The 26,409-nt window shown below is 40.1% G+C and overlaps 2 protein-coding genes across 5 annotated transcripts in view; one reads left to right on the top strand and one right to left on the bottom strand.

Moving 5' to 3' along the window:
- PAWR (pro-apoptotic WT1 regulator) overlaps positions 1 to 25,527 on the bottom strand; it is a 109,533-nt gene extending 84,006 nt beyond the window's left edge. For 3 of the 4 annotated variants that reach the window (XR_013830587.1, XM_079937827.1, XM_079937828.1), the window contains exons 1-2: positions 25,199 to 25,527; positions 23,996 to 24,680 (exon numbers count right to left, since the gene is read on the bottom strand). Coding sequence is in view for 2 of the 4 variants with exons in the window: in XM_079937827.1 (XP_079793953.1) it covers positions 23,996 to 24,532 (537 nt within the window). In the remaining 2 variants the exon portion in view is untranslated. Of the gene's footprint in view, positions 1 to 23,995; positions 24,681 to 24,825; positions 24,842 to 25,198 lie in introns of those variants that run through there. The other variant, XR_013830588.1, reaches the window with a different exon arrangement.
- Positions 15,003 to 15,565, top strand: LOC307194614 (large ribosomal subunit protein uL23-like). The gene has a single exon (XM_079937826.1). It carries the CDS (start codon positions 15,027 to 15,029, stop codon positions 15,495 to 15,497), a length of 471 nt encoding a protein of 156 aa, XP_079793952.1. The 5' UTR covers positions 15,003 to 15,026; the 3' UTR covers positions 15,498 to 15,565.
- Positions 25,528 to 26,409: the final 882 nt, after the last annotated feature.

Here is a 26,409-nt window from a genome sequence, read left to right as displayed (position 1 = left end):
GCCAAAGGCTATTATAACCAGTATTTCTTCCCATTAAGCTGCCTGATGTTGTGCTGTTTCTGCTTCAGAAGACAGCCCTGAACAGTATGTCTTTGGTTTTCCAGCGTTTTATTTCTGAACCCTTCGCCTCCAAGAGTATCAAAACAAAAGCAAAAACAAAAAGGACAACTGGTAAGAAAGGAAGGTTATAGAGAGGACAAACATAAAGAGAGGAATCAGTATAGCAAGTTGGAAACTTCACACTAGAAGGATATAGTCTCATCCCAATAGAACAAATACCAGCATGCTTACACACATGCATTTCTGATTGTGTGCTATAGCCGAGACCCTGAAATGAAGAAAAAGTTCAAAACAGAGCCATGGGAAGGAAGGAATGAGTGCACGTTAAAGTAAGTTCACTCCTGTCTTTTTCTATTTCAGATATGGACTTTGATTAGTCTTCACATTTTGGTTTTCCTGGAGGTGTTGAAAGACTAGCCCTAAAAGTTATTGGCTTGGGCTACAGATGAGATTCCCCACCCAATGAGGCTATGTAAAGATCAAGGATATAACACCAATAACCTTACACTGAGGGTTTCTTGTACTATGATTTTAACAGAATTTTAAGTAACTTGCATAACAGATTTATGAATCACACAAATCTCAAAACTTTCCCCACATGATAAGAAAGAGTAAGCCATGTCATAGAGTAGGGCCATGTCTATTTTTCCAGGATCATCCAAATTTCAAATATCCTATCTTGTCGTCAGGTCTTGTATCCCGATTACTGGTCTGCAAAATACAGTCATCATATCCATGGAACTTAAATAACTAAGAAACATATTTAAATAACATCTCCCCATCTAATAATCATCTTAAATTATGCTTCATTTTCAAGTCCTCCAAAAGAAGCCACTCTAACAAACATCTTGATAATCTATCCTTAGCTGAGTAACTCTCAAGTGTTCTTTAAAAAAAAAATCAGATAATAAATGGAAAAGTATATTGAAACTGGTAAGTTATACTCTATGAATACCAGTTATTCTTTGTTTTTAATGGATTACTTTTCTGAGAAAAAAATATCAATATTTTTAACTTATGGGTACATAAAAAGCTAAAGATAGGTGTTGGTTTTAAATAAGAAAGAAATAAAAGTTGTTAATCACACTGTTTCACTCCTTGCACCAGAGCAAATTTCTATTATTTTTCCCCATTTTAACAATGTAAACAGTTTTAACAACAAATTTTAAAGAACTCAATGACAGTATGTCAGCAAGGTCTAAAAGAAAAATGCATGGAAAGTTAACAAATTACAAAAGGGTTTTACTATTTGTTTGTTTTTAAAACTATTCTCAAAATTTACCACGGAATCAGGTAATTTAAACTTAAAAAATGAAACTATCATCCCAGTTAATGCAATAAGAAAAGGAAATAAAATGTATACAGATTGGGAAGGAAGAAATGATACTGTTCACAGATGACACGATCATCTATGTAGAAAACCTGAAAGAATCAACAAAAAAACTCCAGAACTAATAAGGAATTATAGCAAGGTTGCAGAATATATGATTAGTATTTTAAAAATCAATACGTTTCCTATATACCAGCAATGAACAAGTGGAATTTGAAATTAAAAACACAATAGCTCCCCCCAAAATTAAATACTTAGGTATAAATCTAACAAAATATGTACAACATCTATATAAGGAAAACAAGAAAACTCTGATGAAAAGATATCAGAAGAACTAAATAAATAAAGGGATATTCTGAGTTCACAGTTAGAAAAATTCAACACTGTCAAGATTTCAGTTCTTTCCAACTTGATCTACGGATTCAATGAGAGCACAATCAAAGTTCCAGCAAGTTATTTTGCGGACATCGACAAACTGATTCTAAAATTTATATAAAGAGGCAAAAGACCCAGAATAGCCAACACAATATTGAAGGAGAAGACCAAAGTTGGAGGACTGACACTATCCAACTTCAAGACTTACTATAAAGCTACAGTAATTAAGATGCTGTGGTGCTGGTGAAAGAACAGTCCAATAGGAGCAATGAAACAGACAGTGAGCCCAGAAATAGAGCCACATAAATACAGTTAACTAACAAAGGAGCAAAGACAATACAATGGAGCAAAGATAGTCTTTTCAACAAATGGTGATGGAACAACTGGACATCCACATGCAAAGAAATGAAACTAGACACAGACCTTATAACTTTCACAAAAATTAACTCAAAATGGATCACAGACCTAAATGGAAAACCTAAAACTATAAAACTCATAGAAGATAACTGGGACTTCCCTGGTGGTGCCCAGATAAAGACTCCTCGCTCCCAACGCAGGGGGCCTGGGTTCAAGCCCCGGTCAGGGAACGAGATCCCACATGCACACCGCAACTAAGAGTTCACATGCCACAACTAAGGAGCCCACGTGCTGCAACTAAGGAGCCCACCTGCCAAGACTAAGGAGCCCACCTGTCGAACCTAAGGAGCCCGCCTGCCGCGACTAAGACCCCATGCAACCAAATAAATAATTTTTTTTTTTTTTAAAGATAACTAACATAGGAGAAAACCTAGATGACCTTGGGTTTGGCAATGACTTTTTAGGTACAACACCAAAGGTACAATCCATGAAGAGAAATAGTTGATGAACTAGAAGACAAAACAGAGTCTGGGAAAAAATATTTACAAAAGACACATCTGAAAAAGGACTATTAGCCAAAATATCCAAAGAATTCTTAAAACCCAACAAAAAGAAAACGAACAACCCAATTTAAAAATGAACCAAAGACCTATTAATAACCACTTCATCAGGGAAGATATACAAATGGCAAATAAGCATATAAAAAGATGCTGTGTCATCAGGGAAATGCAAATTAAAACAAGGTACCACCACAGGACTTCCCTGGTGGCACAGTGGTTAAGAATCTGCCTGCCAAGGCAGGGGACATGGGTTCAAGCCCTGGTCTGGGAAGATCACACATGCTGCGGAGCAACTAAGCCCGTGTGCTACAACTACTGAGCCTGTACTCTAGAGCCCACAAGCCACAACTACTGAGCCCTCGTGCCACAACTACTGAGCCCTCGTGCCACAACTACTGAAGCCTGCACACCAGGAGCCCATGCTCTGCAACAAGAGAAGCCACTGCAACGAGAAGCCTGCACACTGCAACCAACAGTGGCACCCGCTCACTGCAACTAGAGAAAGCCTGCTGGCAGCAAGGAAGACCCAACGCAGCCAAAAATAAATAAATAAAAATAAAATTAAATAAATAAAAAGCAGTATTTTAAAAAAGAGAATCCACCTGCCGATGCAGGGGACACAGGTTCGAGCCCTGGTCCGGAAAGATCCCACATGCCGCGGAGCAACTAGGCCCATGCGCCACAACTAGTGAGCCTGCGCTGTAGAGCCTGCATGCCTACAACCTGTGCTCCGCAACAAAGAGAAGCCACCGCAATGAGAAGCCCACGCACCACAACGAAGAGTAGCCCCCACTCGCCGCAACTAGAGAAAGGCGGCACACAGCAACGAAGACCCAACGCAGCCAAAAAGTAAATAAATAAATAAATTTATTTTAAAAAAAACAAACAAACAAGGTATCACCACATATCTATTAGAATGGCCAAAATCAGGAACAATGAAAACCCCAAATGCTGCCAAAGATATGGAGCAACAGAAACTTTCATTCACTGCTGGTGGGAATAGTACAGCCACTTTGGAAGACAGTTTGACAGTTTCTTACAAAACTAAACACACTCTTACCATATAATTTGTTGATCATGCTCCTTGGTATTTACCGAAAGGATCTGAAAACTATGTTTACACAAAAACCTACACGTGGATGTTTATAGCAGCTTTATTCGTAACTGCCAAAATGTGGAAGCAACCAAGATGCCCTTTAGTAGATGAATGGATAAATAAATTGGTATATCCAGACAATGGAATATCATTCAGCACTAAAAGGATATGAGCTATCAAGCCATGAAAAGATATGGAAGAACCTTAAATGCATATTACTAAGCGAAAGAAGCCAATATGAAAAGACTACCTACTGTATGATTGCTATTATATGATGTTCTAGAAAAGGCAAAACTATGGAGACGGTAAAAAGATCAGTGGTTGCCAGGGGTTAGGAGGAAGCCTGCATAGGTAGAGCACAGAGGATCTTTAGGGTGGTGAAACTACTCTGTACGGTACTATATCGATAGATATGTGTCATTATACATTTGTCCAAACCCACAGAATGTACAACACTAAGAGTAAACCATGATGTAAACCATGGACTTTGGGTGTCTGTGTATGTTCATCAGTTCTAACAAATATACCACTCTGGTAGGGGATGTTGATGATGGGGGAAGCTATGCACAATGTAGAGGGAGGAGAGATGTGGGGAATCTCTACAACTTACACTCAATTTTGCTGTGACCCTAAAACTGCTCCTGAAGTCTATTAAAAAACAAAACTGTCAAATCTGTTTCTGGAGCCAAAATAAAATTAAATGAGCAAAACATTTTACCATTATCATGCCCATCTTATGTGTTACTATTACACATTTTTTCTTGAACAAAAAATTCCAGTCAGTAACAGTGAAAATTCTTCATAGAAAAATCAGTGGGTTACAAAATGCTAAAAATGTCTCTCGTACAGTTTCATTCTAAAAAATTCCATGACATTAAAAAAAAAAAAGATATTTCCTGAGACACAAGTATTGCAAAGGGAGTAATTTACAAAATATCAAAATAACAGCAGTTACTGTAACTGACTCTTTCTTATGCCCACACAAATTTTTTGGCAGATGTTTTCTAGTATTTGTTATCCTCAACTATTCACTGGAATAGATAACCATATTACCAACTGCAGTTTACAATAAAAAGGAGATATCATAAGTTTAACTCCAATTTTAAGTCAACTTCAAGATTTTGTAATTTTAGAGCAGGAATCTAGGAGAAAATATAATTTAGAAATGAAATCATTTACTCAGATTTGCCACATTTGCCACATTCTCAATACAGTCTTAATTCTGCATAGCAAGCAATGAGCTAAGTGTTGAGGATATTAAGTGGAGTCTCAAGGAAAGCTAAGCTTAAAAAAGGAAAACATTACATTCTAATAATTATTTCAGAACCACGTATAGCTTAAAGTTGTTTTGCGTTCACCCTTTTAACCTTGAATTCAACAAAATAAAAATTTGAGGAATGTAATTAAAGTTCCTTGTCTCTAATCAACTTACCATCTAAATATTCCACCAATCTCAAGATTGAGTCCCTTCTCTGGGAGGAGTCTGTGGTTAGATTTCATTGACGCAGGAAAGGTTTTAATCAACAGGCTGGAAACACAGGCCTTAAGTTCTATATACTGAAGGTGGAAGTAACTTCTCTGAATTCAAATATATTGCCATCTAGAAATGAAGCCAGGCATAAAGAAAGCACTTAAGCTCTAGATGTTTACCCTTCTGACATTTCACTGAATCAATAAAAAAATTAATTAAAGTATCATTAGAATTCATAAAAAATGAATTCTAAGGATCTTTGGAAAGTCAAAGATAGATTTTTATTTGTTTCTTTGTGCAAACACAGGATCAGATATTTGGTGGAAAACCACATAAAAAACTACAAATGTGGACTAGAAAGTAATGTGATTAATATTTTAACATAAAACATATTCTAACTGACATGATCAAATAAGCAATAGGACCTTCTCAAGGCTTTCTATACACCTTATGAAGTTGTACACACTTTATGAAAATATCATTAACCAAAATATTTTTTAGTGCTCCTCTTTTGATATTTCCATTAAAGCTTTGGCATACTCTTCTGAACAACTGTTCATTCGATAAACATTGATTCAACACCTCATTTATGCTATAACTCCTTACTGGTAACAAATGTTTGTCATCTGAGGGTAGATAATGATGCTTTGAAAAAAAATCATCCCAGGTCATCTGGGGAAACTTAGGTGATTAGGTTAATTAATACCATTATTATCTGATTTTAAAAAAATGAAATCTTAGAACCTTAAATGCATGTTGCTAAAATCAAAGAAGCCAGTCTGAAAAGACTGCATAGGAGAATTCCAACTCTATGACATTTGGGAAAGGTAAAACTATAGAGACAGTGGAAAGATCAGTGGTTGCCAGGGGAAGGGGAGGAGGTATGAATAGGTGAAGCATAGGGGATTTTTTAGGGCAGTGAAACTATTCCCTATGATACTGTAATGGTAGATACAGTGACATTATGCATTCAACAAAACTTTTTTAAACTGTACAACACAGAATGAACCCTAATGTAAACTACAGATTTTATTTAATATTGGTTCATAAATACTGGTTCATCAATTGTAACAAATGTACCACACCAATGCAAGATGTTAATAATGGGGGAAACTAGGGAGTAGGGGAGTATATGAGAACTCTCTACTTTCTGCTCAATTTCTCTGCAAACTAAAGCAACTCTAACAAAGTCTTTTACAGGCACACCTCGTTTTATCGTGCTTTGCTTTATCTCACTTTGCAGATATTGCATTTTTTATAAACCTGAGTGGAGCAAGTCTTTCAGAACCATTTTTGCCAATAGTATTTGCTCACTTCCTGTCTCTGAGTTAGATTTTGGTAATTTTTGCAATGGTTCAAACTTTTTCATTATTTTATTTGTTATGGTAATCTGTGATCAATGATCTTTAATGTCACTATTGCAATTGTTTTGGGGTGGCACAAACGGCAACCACATACGACAGCCAACTTAACTGATAAATGTCTGTGTTTTGACTGCTCCACTGACCGGCTGTTCCCCCATCTCTCTCCCTCTCCTCAGGCCTACCTATTCCCTAAGACACAACAATATTGAAATTAGGCCAATTTATTACCCTACAACGGTTTCTAAGTGTTTAAGCAAAAGGAAGAGTCCCAAGTCTCTCACTTTAAATCAAAACCTAGAAAGGATTAAGTTTAGTGAGGAAGGCATGTTGAAAGCCAAGACAGGCTCGAAGCTAGCCTTCTTGCACTAAACAGTTAGCCAAGTTGTGAATGCAAAGGAAAAGTTCTTGAAGGAAACTGAAAGTGCTACTCCAGTGAACTCGATGATAAGAAAGCAAAATAGCCCTACTGCTAATATGGAGAGAGTTTTAGTGGTCTGGATAGAAGATCAAACCAGGCCACAATATTCCAGTAATCCAAACCCTAATTCAGAAAAAGGTCCTAACTCTCTTCAGTTCTATGAAGGCTGGAGAGGTGAGGAAGCTGCAGAAGAAAAGTTTAAAGCTAGCATGGGTGGGCTCATGAAGTTTAAGGAAAGAAGCCATCTCCATAACATAAAAGTACAAGGTGAAGCAGCAAGTGCTGACGTAGAAGCTGCAGGAAGTTATCCGGAAGATCTAGCTAAGATCATTAACGAAGGTGGCTACACTAAAAAAACAGATTTTCAGTGTACTGATAGGAAAAAACAGCATTATATTGGAAGAAGGCGCCATCAAGGACTTGCACAACTACAAAGGAGAGATTCAATGCCTGGCTTCAAAGGACAGTCTGACTCTCTTGCCAGGTAGGAGCTAATGCAGATGGTGATTTAAAGTTAAAACCAATGCTCACTCACCATTCTGAAAATCCTAGGGCCCTTGTGCTCCATAAAAAGAATAACAAAGCCTGGATGACAGCACATCTGTTTACAACATAGCTGGCCCACTGTTGAGACCTACTGCTCAGAAAAGATTCCTTTCAAAATATTACTGCTCACTGACAATGCACCTGGTCACCCAAGAGCTCTGATGGAGATGTACAATAAGATTCATGTTGTTTCCTTGCCTGACAATACAACATTCATTCTGTAATCCATGGATCAAGGAGTACTTTCAACTTTCAAGTATTATTATTTAAGAAATACACTGTGTAAGGCTATAGCTGCCATAGACAGTGATTTCTCTGATGAATTTGGGCAAAGTAATTTCAAAATCTTCTGGAAAGGAGTCACCATTCTAGATGCCATTAAGGACATTCATGATTCATGGGGAGAGGTCAAAATATCATCATTAACAGGAGCTTGGAAGAAGGTGATCCCAACCCCCATGGAAGATTTCAGTAGAGGAAGTAACTGCAGAGGTGGTATAAACAGCAAGAGAACTAGAATTAGAAGTGGAATCTGAAGATGTGACTGAGATGCTGCAAATTCATGATAAAACTTGAGCAGATGAGGAGTTGCTTCTTATGGTTGAGAAAAGAAGGTGGTTTCTTGAGATGGAATCTGCTCCTGCTGAAGATGCTGTGAAGATTGTTGAAATGACAACAAAGGATTTAGAATATTACATAAACTTAGTTGATAAAGCAGTGGTACGGTTTGAGAGGACTGACTCCAATTTTGACAGAAATTCTACTGTGGGTAATATGCTATCAAACAGCTTTGCATGCTACAGAGCAATCATCGGTGAAAGGAAGAGTTGTTACCTGATGCAGCAAACTTCATTGTCTTATCTTAAGGAATTGCCACTGCCACCCCAGCCTTCAGCAACCAGCACCCTGATCAGTCAGCAGGCATCCGGCAAGACCCTCCACCAGCAAAAAAAATTATGACTTGCTGGAAGCTCAGATGGTTAGCAATTTTTTAGCAATTAAGTATTCTTTAATTAAGGTATGTACATTTTTTTAGATATAACGCTAATAGACGACAGTATAGTGCAAACATAACTTTTATATGCACTAGAAAACCAAAAAGTGCATGTGACTTGCTTCATTGCAATGTTCACTTTATTATAGTGATCTAGAACAAAATCTACAACATCTCTGAGGTATGCCTATAAATTAAAAAGAAATATTACTATGAACAAATTTGAGTGCTTCAAATGATCTACAAAGTAGAGCTCTGAAGGTAGCATCAAAGCAAACTACCAATTGTAATACCTGTATCCTTCTACTCTATGGGTTTCAAAGCTGAGGTATATTTCCTAATATAAACCCTCTATCCCAGGAATTCCCTGGTGGTCCAGTGGTTAGGACTCGGTGCTCTCACTGCCAGGGGCCTGGGTTCTATCCCTGGTTGGGGAAATGAGATACCACAAGCCACGCGGTGCAGCCAAAAAATAAATAAATAAACCCTGTATCTCAATCAGGTTGCTAACTCCCACCTTTGAACCACTGCCCACTCTGCTCTCTCTCAGTCTGAAATATGACTCTCCTCTTCACCTGCCCATTTCTTATCAGTCCTTCAAGATCAGCTCAAATCTCACACTCCCTCCGTGAAACTTCCTGGACTATTCAGTCCTCTACGGAACTCTCACTTCTCTGTACTAAGAGTATGGCATTATTTACCACTTTATTACACATTTTTTTAAATGTTTCAAAATTATCTTATTTCTCCAAATTAGATTTTAAATTGCTCAAGGAAAAAAACATGAATTAGAGTTTGTCCAAATCCTGGCAATGCTGGTAACAACAGACATAGCAACTCAGATGCCCAAAAGGCCTAATTCAGTGTCTAATATGCAATACATACTAAGAAGGTAGCAAATGTGTTGTAGCTTTACTGGAACATCTGAATTATTAAATATTCTGTAGCCATTAAGAATAACAACACAGCTATATATATATTCACTGACATATAAAGATGATCATAAGATAGTAAGAGCAAAAAGGTTATAACATTTGTAGAATGACTAAATTTCTGGACTTATATATTTATTTTAGGTGTATGCCCAAAAATATCCTCAAAAATTGTACACTAAAACTATAAAGTAATAGTTATCATTGGACAGTGGGAATTACATTTATGAAAGCAAAAAATTAACATCTCCGCTTTCAAGAAAAGTTTAAAAGGAAATAATATTCATGATATAATGTCAAGCTTAAAGATAGGTTATAGGGGCTTCCCTGGTGGCGCAGTGGTTAAGAATCCGCCTGCCAATGCAGGGGACACCCCCTGGTGTCCTGGTCCGGGAAGATCCCACATGCCGCAGAGCAACTAAGACCGTGCACCACAACTACTGAGCGTGCGCTCTAGAGCCCGCGAGCCACAACTACTGAAGTCTGCATGCCTAGAGCCCGTTCTTTGCAACAAGGGAAGCCACTGCAATGAGAAGCCCGCACACTGCACCGCTTGCCACAACTAGAGAAAGCCCATGAGCAGCAACAAAGACCTAACGCAGCCAAAAAAAAAAAAAAAAAAGTAAATAAAAAAAAAAGTAAATAAATAAAATTTAAAAAAATAAAAAATAAAGATAGGCTATAAAAATGTACATAGAATATAATCCCAATTAATAAAAATGAAAGAATGTATGTCAAATCGATAGCAGTAATCTATAGCTGATGTTTGCACAATCCTGTTTTGGCTGTTTAACTTCAAATTTTCTGCAATGAGAAAGCACTGCCTTTAAATCATCAAAAATAAACACTATTCCTAATACGTGATTTGGAGAAGCACTTAACTTCCTCTAAGTAAGAGAGGGCAGAAGGAAGGGAGACAGGAAGGGAGGAAGGGAACATCTGTAGAAGCTGAATGAATAAAGGCAGGAAAAGAATCAAAGGCAATGCCCATCCTTTAGCATCTGTATTCCAAGCATCTGTATTCCAAGATGAACTAAAAGAATCTGGGAGTGGAATTAACACCTGTTTTTATATCAAATACAGGAAAAAGTCTAAACCCAGGGACAAAATTAAGCTATAAACCTCTTCTTGATTACACTCAGAACAGAATCTGACAATTTAATATCACCAGAGCCCCCACCTCCACTCCATCCCACTCCCCTAAAAAGTCACCCCTAAATCTTCAGTACATAATTATTTTTGGTATAACTTTGCTTAGGGCCTATCCTCTCGTTTCTTTTTAACCCATGTGAAAATCTGGATTTATTTATTCTATTATATGCATATTATTTTTACAGGATTTTATATTGTTTAACATTCTTGAATAGGTACCTGTCTCTGAAGAAGAAAATTCCCTTAATGACTTCAAATTAGGCAGGCAAAACTTACTCCATTCTGGAAGCTGTCAGAGTTATTGTATAAATAGGTATGGACAAAGGAAGGAAATGCTTAGCCAATAATACTAACAAAGAACAGCAGAATAAAGTCTGAATTCCCTGGCATGACATTCAGATCCATCACAATTGGTCCATATCATTCCTATTTAGCTGTTCTCCATTCACTCCCAATCATGAATTCTGTGAATGTCAGTTTCCTCTGTAAGAACATATCCCTCCCTCTTTCCAACAATGATAACCAACGTGTGAGCACTGGCACCTAAACAAATGTGAGTCCAAGTTTGCCAGTATAGCTTTGGGCAAGTCACAACTTCTATGAAGCTCAACTTCCTCATCTTGTAAAATGAGAAATATAAAAAAATCTACCTTGTGAGTTAATGTGAAGATCAGATATAATGCACAGAAAGTTCCCAGCAAAGTGTTGTGCACACAGTAGGCATGCAATGTAATGCTATTATCTCTTGGTTCTGTGCCTTCCCTTATCTAGAATGTTACTGTGTCCTCTCTGCACTTGGGAAGTCTTCATCAGTCAAGTCTCAGGGCTTAATACCACCTCATCAAATATAAAGCTTTCTTTGACTCCCTCATGTAACTGGTGGCTCCCTTTTCTGAGCTAGTTCAGTACTTTCTTCTTTTCTATATTGCAGTTTTTATAACATCAAATTATAATTATTTGTTATCTGTTATGGACTGAATATTTGTGTTTCTCCAAAATTTCTATGTTGATAATTCAAAAAGAGTCATGTACGACAATGTTCCTTGCAGCTCTATTTACAATAGCCAGGACATGGAAGCACCCTAAGTGTCCATCGACAGATGAATGGATAAAGAAGATGTGGCACATATATACAATGGAATATTACTCAGCCATAAAAAGAAACGAAATTGAGTTATTTGTAGTGAGGTGGATGGACCTAGAGTCGTCATACAGAGTGAAGTAAGTCAGAAAGAGAAAAACAAATACCATATGCTAACACATATATATGGAATCTAAAAAAAAAGGTCATGAAGAACCTAGGGGCAGGACGTAAATAAAGACGCAGACCTTCTAGAGAATGGACTTGAGGCCACGGGGAGTGGGAAGGGTAAGCTGGGACGAAGTGAGAGAGTGGCATGGACATATATACGCTACCAAATGTAAAATAGATAGCTAGTGGGAAGCAGCCACATAGCACAGGGAGATCAGCTCAGTGCTTTGTGACCACCTAGAGGGGTGGAATAGGAAGGGTGGGAGGGAAGGAGACGCAAGAGGGAAGAGATATGGGGATATATGTATATGTATAGCTGATTCACTTTGTTATAAAGCAGAAACTAACACACCATGTAAACCAATTATACTCCAATAAAGATGTTAAAAAAAAACAGGCTAAAAAAAATTCCTATGTTGAGATCATAAACCGCAATGTGATAATATTAGAAGATGGGGCCTTTGGGCGGAGATTAGGTCATGAAGGTGGAGTCCTCATGAATGGGATTAGTGCTCTGATAAAAGGGACCCCAGAGATCTCTCTCAACCCCTTCCACCATGTGAGGACAGAGTGAACCAAGAAGCAGGCTCTCACCAAACACAGATTCTGCTGCTGTCTTGATCTTGGGAGTCCAAGATCACAGCCTCGAGAATTGTGAGAAATAAATTTCTGTTGTTTATATACCACCCAGTTCATGATATTCTGTTATAGCTGCCTAAACTAAGACATTATTTTTTCTCTAAGAGAACACCTGAAGTTCCTTAAAGACTGCTGATAATGTAACTCATTGTATCACGGAGCACTGGGCCTGGGGCACAGAGAAGGCACTCAAATGTTTTTGAGTAAACCAACTAAAAAAGAATCTACCAAAAGTGCTGTAGCACCCAAGGGAGAAGAGTGACAAGGGCAAATGCTAAAGAAGGTCAGGTAGGATGAAAATAGAAAAGAAGCTGTCACGTTGGCAATTATGAGGCCATAAGCAAACTTGGCAAGATCAATTTTAATAAAGTAATGGGACTGAGCAGTGAAATGGGAGTTAGCAGGTGAAAACAACGCCTTTAAGTTGAGCAATTAAGGAAAGAAAAGTAAGTTGAAGGTGAAGCAGAATTAAGGGAACATTCCTTCATGGCAAGATGAACCAACAGAGAAAGGCTGAGTATTTAAGAAGGAATAAAATAATAAAATAAGCGAGATTCCAGATAGTAATCAGGAGAGTTAGCCTGGCGGGGGCGTGGTGGGGGAGAGGCAGGACTGCAACACTCAGCTACAGAGAAGAAGGCTGAGGCCGAAATACAACTTAAATTCTGAGATAAAAGTAGTCTGGGAAAACCAAGTTAACACTTTTTTATAATGGACTAGATGATCTCTAAAGACTTTTCGAGTTCAAAACACCCAGTTATGTGATTTTCTAATACCAAAGAAAAACCCTCTAAAATCCATCCACTGCTTTCCTTTTCTACCAGCACTGCCCTAGCAATCAGTATTAGTATATGGTTAAATGAGTATTCTCAGCTCTAGTCACCGTCTGCTCCCTAGATCTTTCTCTACCTCGCTACTTGGATTGATCTTCCCATGCCACTGTTTTACATATTTTGGATATATGGATGTGGATATGAATACAGATATAAATAGATACATAGATATGTATGTATGTATGGGCATATACATATACACTCTAGCATTTGTTTAGAAAACTGTATTTGTTCCAAAGTAATATGTTAGGGAGCAAGTTGAGCATAACACAAATTTCACATTTGCTTCTGTGCAACTGCAAGAAACACTAGGTGAGCAGAGAAAACACTACCCAGCCACACAGAAACACACAAAACACACACACCACAAAGGTCTGCCAGGTAGCTCAGTTCACTCACTGCATGTGTTATGAGCTATACCCATCCATATCTGGTGTTGAACTTTCAATCCAATTTCAGATAGCCCTTCTTCCACCACTTCACAAGTTGCAACCTTTTTGACACCCACTTCTGTAAGCAAACTTCAGGCCTTTTACAAGGTAAAGTGTCATATTTATTGCAGTACTTCTATATTTAACCATTTAACATGTATAAAATTGTGCTAGTCTTCATTAGGTTTCTGTCTTTTCACATGTCACTGACAAAGTTTTTGAGTGTTCTGCCCCTAAACTCCATTTTTCCATACACCCTGGGGTTTTTAATCATGTGACTTTTGCATACCATGTTGAGTTTTATGAACTTGTATGTTGAGTTATAGCTTACACACACTTATAATTACTGCAGCTCTAATCACGAATTTCCCGCCAAAATCAAAGGCAACAGAGGAGGTAAAAAAAAAAAAAAAATCTCAGGCATCCTTCACAATTATCTGAAGATCCCAGTACCTATAAGATGCTTTGAATGACCCAAACACATTTCTTGAATGGTTCAGGAAACACAATATATGAAAAGGAATAAATAGCTGTTTAGCAGTAGGGCCAATAAAGCAATGTTGAAATATTTTAACATCAAAAAACACAAACATATCCATCCCTAAAGACAGAGAGTATACTGGTGGTTGTCAGGGGCTGGAGGGAGGGTAGAATGGAGAGTTACTGTTTAATAGGTATATAGTTTCAGTTCTACAAGATGAAAAGAGTTATGGGGATGGTAGTGGTGATTTCTGCACAACAATGTGAATGTGTTTAATACCACTGAATGTACACTTAAAAATGGTTAAGATCTTATGTATGGGTATTTTACCATGATTAAAAAACAAAATCCAACTCTCGGACTTCCCTGGTGGTGCAGTGGTTAAGAATCTGCCTGCCAATGCAGCGGACACGGGTTCGAGCCCTGGTCCGGGAAGATCCCACATGCCAGGGAGCAACTAAGCCCGTGGGCCACAACTACTGAGCCTGCACTCTAGAGCCCGCGAGCCACAACTACTAAGCCCGAGTGCCACAACTACTGAGCCTGAGCTCTAGAGCTCGCGTGTCACAACTACTGAGCCCGTGTGCCACAACTACTGAGCCCGTGTGCCACAACTACTGAAGCCCATGCACCTAGAGCCTGTGCTCTGCAACAAGAGAAGCCACCGCAATAAGAAGCCCACGCAAGGACTCTATAAGCCCGTGGAAACAAGTCTCGGAAACCCTTTTCACGAAGATGGCGCCGAAAGCGAAGAAGGAAGTCCCTGCCCCTCCCAAAGCCGAAGCCAAAGCAAAAGCTTTGAAGGCCAAGAAAGCAGTGTTGAAAGGCGTACACAGCCACAAAAAAAAGAAGATCCGGACGTCACCCACCTTCCGACGGCCCAAAACACTGCGGCTCAGGAGGCAGCCCAAATATCCTCGGAAGAGCGCCCCTAGGAGAAACAAGCTTGACCACTATGCCATCATCAAGTTCCCCCTCACCACCGAGTCAGCCATGAAGAAAATAGAAGACAACAACACACTGGTGTTCATTGTGGATGTCAAGGCCAACAAGCACCAGATTAAACAGGTTGTGAAGAAGCTCTATGACATTGACGTGGCTAAGGTCAACACCCTGATCAGGCCTGATGGAGAGAAGAAGGCATATGTTCGACTGGCTCCTGACTATGACGCTTTGGATGTTGCCAACAAAATTGGGATCATCTAAACTGAGTCCAGCTGACTAATTCTAAATATAAAAGTTTTCACTAGAAAAAAAAAAAAGAAAGAAGCCCACGCAAGACCCAATGCAACCAAAAATAAAAAAATTTTTTTTAAAAAAATCCACCCCTATTTTTGAAGAACACCACCATAAAAATATTCATAATGAATGACTAAATATACACAAAAACCTGTATAGTGTGGTTCCATTTTTTATGTAGATAGAAAAAGGACTATAACAAATATTAATATGTATAACAGGTCATTGGTTTCTCTATCTTTTTTTGTATTTACACAAGGGAACTACAATGAATACATTACTGTTTTAACACATTTTTACCAGCAGAAAAAAAATATTTAAGATACAAATTTGATTTGGATCAACTTTTGCTGGCATTACAGAATATCAAGAGGTCTTGTCAAGAATTTGAGACCTAAAGTAACTTCTTTGACTATTTCAGCTAAAATACTCTCTATTCATATTCCTCAGGTACCATCTTCTGAACGTTCATTTTGTTCTTCATAACTCAGATTTCCATTCTTTTTAAATACTACTAAAAGTATTCTGCAAGGAATTCCAAAAGTAATAGAAAATCATTTCATACTTCATATAATCTGAAAATTTCTCAAATAAGATTAAGTAGTTCAGTTACATGCCCATAGATAAGCTGAATATTAAAAGGTATCTTTTAAAGTTAATTTTATTACAAAACATGTTTTCATCAGATGTTTTTCAAACTGTATTTTATTATTTTTATTTATTATTCAATTAGTCTCTTAACAGTTTATAAAAAGAGCCTGCAAACAAAATTTTAGCTGTCACAGAATTGTAATCTACAACATAAATTCTCTCCTATCTGTTCATTTCAGCAAAACTCTAATAAAATACTCACTTTCAGAACACAACAGCCCTTTTTCTTTAAATTCAACTTATAAAGCAAATGAAACTATTATTGAAAACCACATTGTAACCTATAAAAATTTGGTGAAGGAAATTTCTAAAGACTATCACCGAATAAACGTTTATTAGCCAATTCACGTGCTTAGTTTTGAACTCACTGGAGCTGTTTTTGCCCTTTATGTATATAATTTTGCTGCTTTTAGAAATTAAATATTGTTATCATTTTATTCAGACATGGTGCCTGGCATATTTTTAAGTAACCCAAGGAGAATGTAATAAATAGCTGAGGCTCAATTCCAACACCAGTATGTACACAGCTATAAACAAAACTGCACAAGACTTGGGCTTCCCTGGTGGCACAGTGGTTGGGAATCTGCCTGCCATTGTGGGGGACACAGGTTCGAGCCCTGGTCTGGGAGGATCCCACATGCCACGGAGCAGCTGGGCCCATGCGCCACGGCTGCTGGGCCTGCGCTCTGGAGCCTGCAAGCCACAACTACTGAGCACGTGTGCCACACAACAGGGGAGGCCGCCACACCGCAGCAAAGAGCGGCCCCCACTCACCGCAACCGGAGAGAGCCCATGCACAGCAACGGAGACCCAACTCAGCCAAAAATAATTAAATAATTTTTTTAAAAAAATGGATAAGACTTACACCAAAAGTTGCCTCAGCAATAAGCAAATATGTTAAGAATCAATTGGCTAGCTAAGGACACCGACAGGTCTAATATGTAAGAGTAGTAAACAAAAGGAGAAAAGTCTTCACTTGAGACTATTTTGACAAGATGGACAAAACCTGTTTTAAGAGTTTGAACTAATTATTAAACATATTTACAAACATACACTTTCCCTTAAAGAATATAAAAAAGAAAAATGAGTAAAAGTACAGTTCAAATTACACGTGAAGTATTAGAGGTTTCTTCTGTAGGCTAGGCTTCTGCAAGAAGCAAGACAGACAACATTTTGTACTAAATATATGACATTACATAAATGTTTAAGATCCTCTGAATTTCCAAGTACCTCAAGTTGTCTCTGTTAAAATATCTATAAAGTTCTTAATTAAAAGGGAAAAATAAGAATGTTTAACATCCCAGTAAGAAATTTCCACTAGACATCAACAACCACCTTTCAATGTAACCTACACAGTAACTATAATTTATCATTTGGTCATTCTTAGAACATTTTCAGAAACGTTATCTCACAGGATTATTATATGAATTAAATAAAATAATCAGTATCAATTTCATTTCACAGATCAGTAAACCAGTACAGAGCATTTAAGTCAGTTCTCAAACTTTAGTATGTACAAGAATCACTCAAGAACATGTTAAAATGATGTCTTAAGTAACTCCTTCCCACCCGCAGACTGAAGTGGATCCCAGAAATCTGCATTTTAAATAAATAACACAGGTGATATTGGTACAGGTGGTTCCCCCCACCCCAACCCAGCCACATCTTTTAGGACCCTGATTTAAGTAATGTATGACTAAAGCCATTAATGGCATAAAACTCCATTTTTACTCTGAATCAAAGTTCCCAAAAGTTTAGATGGTAGAGCTTTACAGATCTCATGAAAGATACGTAAAATTTTAAACAAGTTGAAAATATTACATTCAATTAAATTAAGTACCTCTTATACTAAATTCCAGTAAAAACAAGTGGTAGTAGATGTCTAAGTTTTTTAAGAAACTTAAAACTGAGGAGATTCTACCATTTCATTTCTCTGTGAAATGCAGGAAAAGCTGAAATTAAATTATATTAACTTAATAGCTTCTCGTGGTTTGAATACTGTTGCACTTTACTGAGTAGGGAGCTAAAACTTAGGTACCACAGGTTCTAGGAACATAATTAAAAAATTAAGATGAAAATGTAAAAGCACTTAGAGCACAGCTTTGTGAATACACTGAAAACCACTGAACTGTACACTTTGAAAGGGTGAGTTTTATGGTATGTAAATTATATCTCACTTTTTAAAAAGAAAAAAACTCTTAGAAAATTTCAAACTAGTATTTTCCAGTAATTTTAAATTTCTAAGACATTATATCAGCATTACTATTAAACAGCATAATTATTTTCTGGCCTATATCACAGATGCTGAAAACCAGTGCAGAAATAATAAAGAACATAAATAAGGCTGCTAGCTTGACAAAGATTTTAAACAAGAATTGTAATACCACTGTTTATATATTTATTTGCTCTCAAATTCTTCCAGTAAAGTCCCACTTCATCTGCCTTTTATAACAGGGTTATTTTCAAATTCTATAGTAATTTATTAGCATCTTATAAAATAATCTTTTATTTCTTTATTTCTTTTTATTTCAATAATCTTGTATTTCTTAAACTAGGTATATAGTATGTAATACACTGAAATATAATAAGATGGTTATTAAGCACCAGACTTTGAAGACAGACTACTTTGCTTCTTACCACATATATGGCCTCTGGCAAGTAACTTATCCTTTCTGCCCCATTTTCCCATAGGGCTGTAGAGAGAATTAAATGCACCAATATACGTAAGGTGCTTAAGTCAGTGCCTGGCACTTAATAAACACACCATAAATATCATCTACTTTAATTACATAATAATTATTTTTATGTAAAAAGGCCTCTCAGCTTAGAAAACTCATTACAAATCCTGATAATATTAAAATTTCAATTTTCTTTATCAATTTAGGAAAGCTGCAACTAAAATATTATTAAGGAACCTAGGTATTTATGCTGTTTCTACCCTATTCACAAGTCCAATTTTCTCCAACTCTGAGTCACTATTAGTTCTTCTCCTGACTCATCACATAGAAAGGTAGACAGTCTGGAATATAATTGGCATACTAAAAGGCATTTCTTAATCTATCTGGATTTATAAGATTTACTAAGTGGAACTTGTCCTATATAATGGTCAAAAAATATGCTAAATAATTATGACTTAAACTGTGTTCACTTAAAAGTGTTTGTACATATCAAACGTTCCTTCAAAGTATGTAGTAGGTGTTATAACCCCATCTTGACTGAAAAACAACATATCACTTAAGTAAAATCGAAGATCCACATTTTCTGACTGCTAGCCAAAAGCAGATTAATAATTTGCTGATGATCTGGTGTTCAAAATTTTGCCAAGCAAACTACAGACTAGAAGCTCAGAAGCAATCTCTGAGCCTACAAATTTGACCTTAACTTCTATTCAATTCCATACTTTCATTGTTTTCCCCATTCAGATGTTCAAATCATTTAAGATAACCTCTAATAAAAAGTTATTGAAAAAAATCTAGGGACGTAAGCTAAATAATGCAACATAAATTAAAAACTCCACTTTCCCTAGACACAAAAAAACAAATACTTTTAAAATACTACTCTACCACTTATTCACTTTCCATGTGATCTTGAGTCATTTAAACTCTCCAAGCCTCCACCTTCTCCTCTGGAAATGGGGATAAAAAGAGTAACTATAACTACCATATGGGATTGCTGTGAGCATTAATCAAGACAACACATAAAACACTTTAGCCAACCACTATGAAAACAGTTAAGTTTCAATAAATGTTAACTTCTATATATAAATCCAAACTTTAGCATCATTTGACCTCTAACTATTGAAAGATTTTATTTTCTATGAAAACCATCTGTTAACCCATTCACGCACACCTACCCAATGGCAATAACTTCACAAGCACTCTGAAAATGTGGATATTAACAGTCGAGGAAGTTATAGTCCCCTCCTCTTGAGTTAGGTACCCTGCTCAGGAAATAGCCTGTACTTAGCACTGTACTACTTAACACAGTTCCCTATATTACTTGAGAGCCCCTTGTGGGCAAGCCCTGTGTCCTATTATTCATTTCTGTATCCCGAGACTGAAACCCAATAGTTCTAAAACCTGACTCACAAGGGGAGGTTATCAAAATATTAATGCCTGGGATCCATCCCAGACCCATTAAATCTAAGAAGGTCAGGGAGGTAGAAGACAAGTAATCAGCAAGGGGGGAGCATTTTTTTAACATCCTCACGTGATGTTAGTGTGCTGCCACAGTTAAAAACCACTGCACTCTGACATTTAAAATACTATACAAACAGGTATGTATACGTGTGTGAATATATAAATATATAGGTAAAGAAATATAAGTCTCAGTTCAAGACCCTCAACCTCACAGCTACTCCTAGCCCCATCATCTCTTTCCTTTAAACAGACAACACTGTTAATAAACAATTAGTTACATGCTGCGTTAAGATGGTTTTTAAACTGTTAACTCAGTACAGTACTTAAGCTTCTTCATGTAATTATGCCTTAGCCTTCTTCCTAGATTACAGTCTTGCTCCTTGAAAATATACACTGCCTTATTCTTCTTGTTTTCTCCACAGTGCTTATGATAGTGCCTTGAACACCAACATGTAATAAACATGTAGCTGATCTAATAAATGCATACAAAAATTATCAGCAGGAAGTATGTCACATCCCAATTAACCAATTTGGGCTATGACTCAAAAACAGAAAAAGTAAAAAGTCAGAAAAAAGTTTAAAAAAACCTCTAACTTAGTAAATAAGAACAACTAAAGTTTATCTCATTAATGAGCATCTATATATTTGCATTTATTACAGCCATCACATGCAGTATCCCATCACCATCCACCACTTTAAGATTCTAAACTGCTTCCTTACTAAAACTATCTTCCAGTTGCTTGTGGTATCTTTAGCTGCTGTCATGTTCTTTTGTAACAACTTTACAATACTCTGTAATTAGTAAAATAAGTTAATGAAAGTCACAACAAATGTGTCACACGTGCTTAATAAATACGTCTTGAAGAAACAATGTTTATCAACCACTAAAACAGACTCTTTGCATACAAGTTACATGCTAATCTCTAATATAAATTTAGATGGGAATACTGTCTGAAAATAAGAGAGTCTTATTCAACACTATATATAATACAAGTCTAATTGTGAGTATTGACAGACTGATGATTTTCTGCTTTTATAGTATTTTCATACCTGAAAATTCTATTAAATAGTATATGACTTTAAAAAATAGGAGTGCTAAGCTGTATTACACAAGAAACTCCACAGCAACTGGCATTCGCAATGTTGAAACTACTAAGAGAAATGAATGGCACACAATTCTAAAAAAAAAACAATTTAAAGATATGAAAATGACTCACCTTAAAAGTTTTGTGTCATACATGTACCACTATTAACAATCTGAAAGACTTATGTTGTTTTTAAAAATCTGAAAATATGGGGACTTCCCTGGTGGCGCAGTGGTTAAGAATCCGCCTACCAGTGCAGGGGACCCGGGTTCAAGCCCTGGTCCGGGAAGATCCCACATGCCGCGGAGCAACTAAGCCCATGTGCCACAACTACAGAGCCTGTGCTCTAGAGCCCGCGAGCCACAACTACTGAGCCCACTGCCACAACTACTGAAGCCCACGTGCCTAAGGCCCATACTCTGCAACAAGAGAAGCCACCCAATGAGAAGTCCGCGAACCGCAACAAAGAGTAGCCCCCGCTCCCGCTCGCCGCAACTAGAGAAAGCCTGTGAGCAGTAACAAAGACCCAAGGCAGCCAAAAAAATAAATAAATTTAAAAAAAAACTGAAAATATGGGGAGGAGGCACTCAAGAAATATGCCTGCTAATTAGATACTGTGGTAAAACATTACCATGTTTTGTTGGGTCCTACAGCATTAAACAGATAGAGCCGGAGTTACCACAAAAAGAAAGCAGTACACAATTCCCTATTCAATAAAAAAGGTTCAAATTCCACAGTCAAAAAAATGGTACCCTGGGTTGTTTGTTTTTAAGGAGGATTAAATTTAGGAGTTGCCAACACCCAAACGAAAAACATTCCAGAGTATCAGACTCAATTGTAGTGGGGAGTCATCTACATTCTCAGCACTACGTTCCCTTACCCAAAACAGGAATATTAACAAAGGATGCTTCTTAGGATCTCACGAGATACACCATACTTATTTACCCCCGGTAAACATTACCCTTGTTTAAAAACCAAAAACAAAAAGATACTTGAGAAATAACAATTTTAGCACAAGCAGCCAGACAAAGAATGAAGTTTAACATCTGCCAAGATATTCCCCAAAATAAGACCCCTGTCAAATGAACAATGAGGAAAAGATTGCAAATGACAAATTCTTTTATTTGGACCATCAGCTACTTTTAAAAAGGAAGTTGAGGAATGTAGCTTTTCCAAAGCCTTCTCTTCAGTTTCTCCCTAATCTTCATATTTTTAACTTAAAAAAAAAAAACCCTAGAAATTTGATTAACACTCTTATGAATTCCTTTTAAAGCAATTTAATGAGTAACAGATCTTTTGTGCAAGTAGGAAACCACAGAGGACAGTTTTGCTGGCTGATAAAAATCTCTCTGAAACACTCATAAAAATATACCCTTCAAAGACAAACTCTGATTTTCCAGGTATGGAAATTATATTAAGACTTAAAAATTTGGGTATGTTTGATATACACCCTAACTTACTGCAAATGCTTTTACTTGAACCACAATTAAAGTTGGTGAATTCTTACTATTTATTTACTGTGTGTCAAAGTTGAATAAATTAGAAGGCCAGGAGGAAAAAAAAGGTAAAACCTAGAACCAAATGAGAAAAAGATGCAACTACTTCGGGTGAAACAAGGTTATTGAATCACTTCCCCAAACCGGTGAGTTACTATTAAAGTAACCAAATACTTGGTAGAGGATTGTTTTGTTTTGTTGAGGGTAGAGAAAGGTGCGGTTATACCCCAAGTAGAAATGTTTCACCAGTAACTCTGTAATGGGAAGATGCTGCTGCCTGCATAATGGTTTTTGAGACTGCTCAAAAATACCAAAAAAAAAAAAAAAAAAACCCAACAACAACCCAAAAAACAAAAAATTCCCAACCCTACCACAAATGTTTTCCAGAATACACAGAGCCAAATACTTAAATACAGGGAGAGAGCACTTTAGCAAAAAGAATTGAGGGTTGCTACAGCGTTCCTAATGTCCACAATACCACTCAGAAAAAAACTCGTGTGTGTGTGTGTGTGTGTGTGTGTGTGTGTGTGTGCGCGCGCGTGCTGGGGAGCACTATTTCCAAAAGCTGGTTTATATATGAAATAGAGCATATGCTCAACTGGATATACTTATCTTGGGTTCATTGAAAGATAAAGCTGTCTGGGAGAGTGCTAAAGCCACGTTTTCTTTACAGGTGCTATTAAACACTGTTAAGAGAGAAGAAGAGATAAACTATCTGATAATTTGAGACGGGCACGTGGGAAACTAAAGTACGTGGTCATCACCATTAATCAATTTTTCTAACTGATCAAGCATAAACAAACAAGGCTAGGTGGGCAAGTTCTAGAGCCCCGAGTTGTCTTTCCAACACTGAAAAGAAGGATCCTGGGTCTGAGACCTTAGCCGGGAAGCCTGAAAAGCACGCGTCCGACTTTGGATTTGGGGAACTTCCCAGCAAGCATTTGTTGAGAGTAAAACTCCATCACCCCCTGCCTGCCTAACTCAGTGAAAGGCTAAGAAGTGCAGGCTCGAGGGGGAAAGCTCTGGGCCCTGGAGAGAAGACACCAGGAGGCGGCAGCCCTCCAGGGTCCGGCCGCGGCCCCCGCCCGGCTCACCTCTGCGGCAGGGATGTTGACCACGCCGGTGGAGCGCCGCTTCTCCCGCAGCTTCCTCTTCTCGATCTGCCCCTTGCCTTTCCTGGCGCTGGGGCCGGAGCTCTTGCCCTTCTCCAGGGCGCCGTCCCGCTCCTCCTCGCCGTCCCGTGCGGGGGCTGCCCCCGAAGCGGCAGCGGCAGCGGCGGCGGCGGCGGCGGCGGCGGGGGACTCATCCTCCGGCCGCCGCGGGCTGGGGGCGGCGCGACTCAGCTGCGCAGGGCCCACGGCGCAGTTCACGCCCCCGGGGCCGGGGGCGGCAGGTGCGGCGGCGGCGCCTGGGAGGTTGTTGTTCAGCTCGTTGGCCGCAGCGGCGGCCGAGGTACCCAGGGGCCCCGGCGGGAGCTTCCCGGCCGCGTCGCCCGTGCCCCCACCGGGGGCGGCCGGGCCCGGGGGATTCTGCTTGGCGCGCATCTTCTCGCGCTTCGCCTTCCACTCCTCCAGGAAGTCTGTGGTGCTGCCGCCGCTGCCGCCGCCGGTCCGGTAGCCACCGGTCGCCATATTCCCAGCGGGGCCGGCCGGGCTCTCACCTCAGGCCGCCGGCCCCGACTCCGGCCGCCGCCCCCTCTTCCTTCCCGCCACCCGGAGGAGGCGAGGGAACGACCCCCGGGCGCGGGGGTGGCCGCGGCTCCCCCAGGGACCGGCTGGTCTGCAGGGAAACACAAAAGGGGGCGGAGAAGAGAAGCGTAAGATCCTCGCCCGGCCCGAGGGTCTGCCCCGCGGCCGCGCCCCTCGGAGACCCACAGAGAGCGCGCCCACTCAGCCCCGCAGGCGAGGAGCCGCAGAGTCCCCACCCTGCAAAGTTTCTCCGACGCACCTACACGGCTGGCCCGGACGATCACCGCCCCTCGAGGGGTGGAGAGAGGCACGGTCCCCACCCCCGGCCCGCCTGCACGCCCGCCCGCCCGCCCGCCCCATCCCCGCCGGGGTCCGAGCCTGCGGCGGTCGGGGGACCCGGACCAGACCCCCCACCTGTCGACCCGTCGCATCTCCAACCCTCGCTCCGGTCCGGGGTCCCCGCGACCGACACACTCATTCCCGGGACGAGGCGCGGAGTCCCCTAACCGACTCGCGGAGGAGGCGGGACGCCTCCCGACCCAGCAGTCCAGCCGAGTCCAGGGGGACGGGTGCGCGTGTGGAGCGCGGACCGACCGGGCGGCCCCTTACCTGGGAGGAGTTGGGGGGACGAGGAGCGGGACTGGGTGCTGGCGCCCAGGTGAGCCGAAGCAGCCGCGCGGAAAGACCCGCGGCCAGCTCTCCGTCCTGAGCCCGCGGCGCTCCCGGGCTAGGAGGGAGGAGGGAGGGAGGGAGGGAGGGAGGGAATGAGGGAGGGGAGGGAAGGGAACGAGGGGAGCCGAGCGGCGCCGAAGCGCCGGCGGAAAGGACCGAGACCGCGCGCGAGGGGCGCGGCGCGCGGTGGGGGCGGCGGGGCCCGCCGACGCCCCGCCCCCGGCGCTCAGGTGCGCGGAGCCGCGTCCAGCCCGCTGCTGCCGCCGGTCCCGCGCCAGCAGATGCGACCGCACATTCCTGGGCGCGCAACCTCGCGGCGGCCGACCTGCCGGCGCCTCCGACGCTGGAGCGTGAACCGCCCTCCACGCCCTTCTCCCTGTTCCTCTTCTCCGCCTCTCCAGTCTCCCACCACTCTTCCTTTTAAGTACAAGACATATTCTTCCAGGGAAAATCACAAATACTGCTGGCTGAGGGGGAAAGTGCATGATTCAGGGCCTGACTAGCTAGGATGGAAAAATACTCTCGCGTCCCTTTTCCTAGTCGCTGCCCCCTTTTCAGATGTACTGGGGTGGCAAACAGGAGAGTGGAAACGGCTAAAACCCAGGCCCCTCCTTCTAAGTCTGTGGTCTCAGGTGAACGTGTCGCCTGAAAGGAGAGACTTCAACTGTACGTGTATTATCAAGGCTTTACTGTTATCTTAGGCTTGCAGGGAAAAATTTTAAAGCTCATTTTAAAATGTATTGTGTTGGCGATCCCAGTCCTACTTGGAGTTTCCTCTTAACCCTGTCTCTACAACTCCTCTTCACAGATAGGGAATTTAGCAGCAAAACTCCCTACCAAAGTCCTAAAGCTGCATTGAGGCTGATTTGATATGAGCAGGGGCGGTGATTGTCTCTATTCTTCTACCCTTGACATGCCATAGGGTAAATCTTATCTTCAGAGGCAAGTCATCTCCGATTTCTGGATCAGGGCTGGGTGGACTGCCACTGTCAAGCACTTGAGCAGACAGACGTCACCGTATCCGAGTAACGCCAGGGCACATCACTGTCATAGGGTACAAATGCCTGGTCACCATTTTGCAAAAAGTAGGCGAGCCCTGAGTCACATTCTTACCTAACATAACTCTTTCTTCCTACTTAGTACCTGTT

Source organism: Stenella coeruleoalba (assembly GCF_951394435.1).
Source record: "Stenella coeruleoalba genome assembly, chromosome: 11".
Lineage (NCBI taxonomy): Eukaryota > Metazoa > Chordata > Mammalia > Artiodactyla > Delphinidae > Stenella > Stenella coeruleoalba.
Note: the sequence above shows the minus strand (reverse complement) of the source record. Positions and strands in the feature narration are given on the sequence as shown.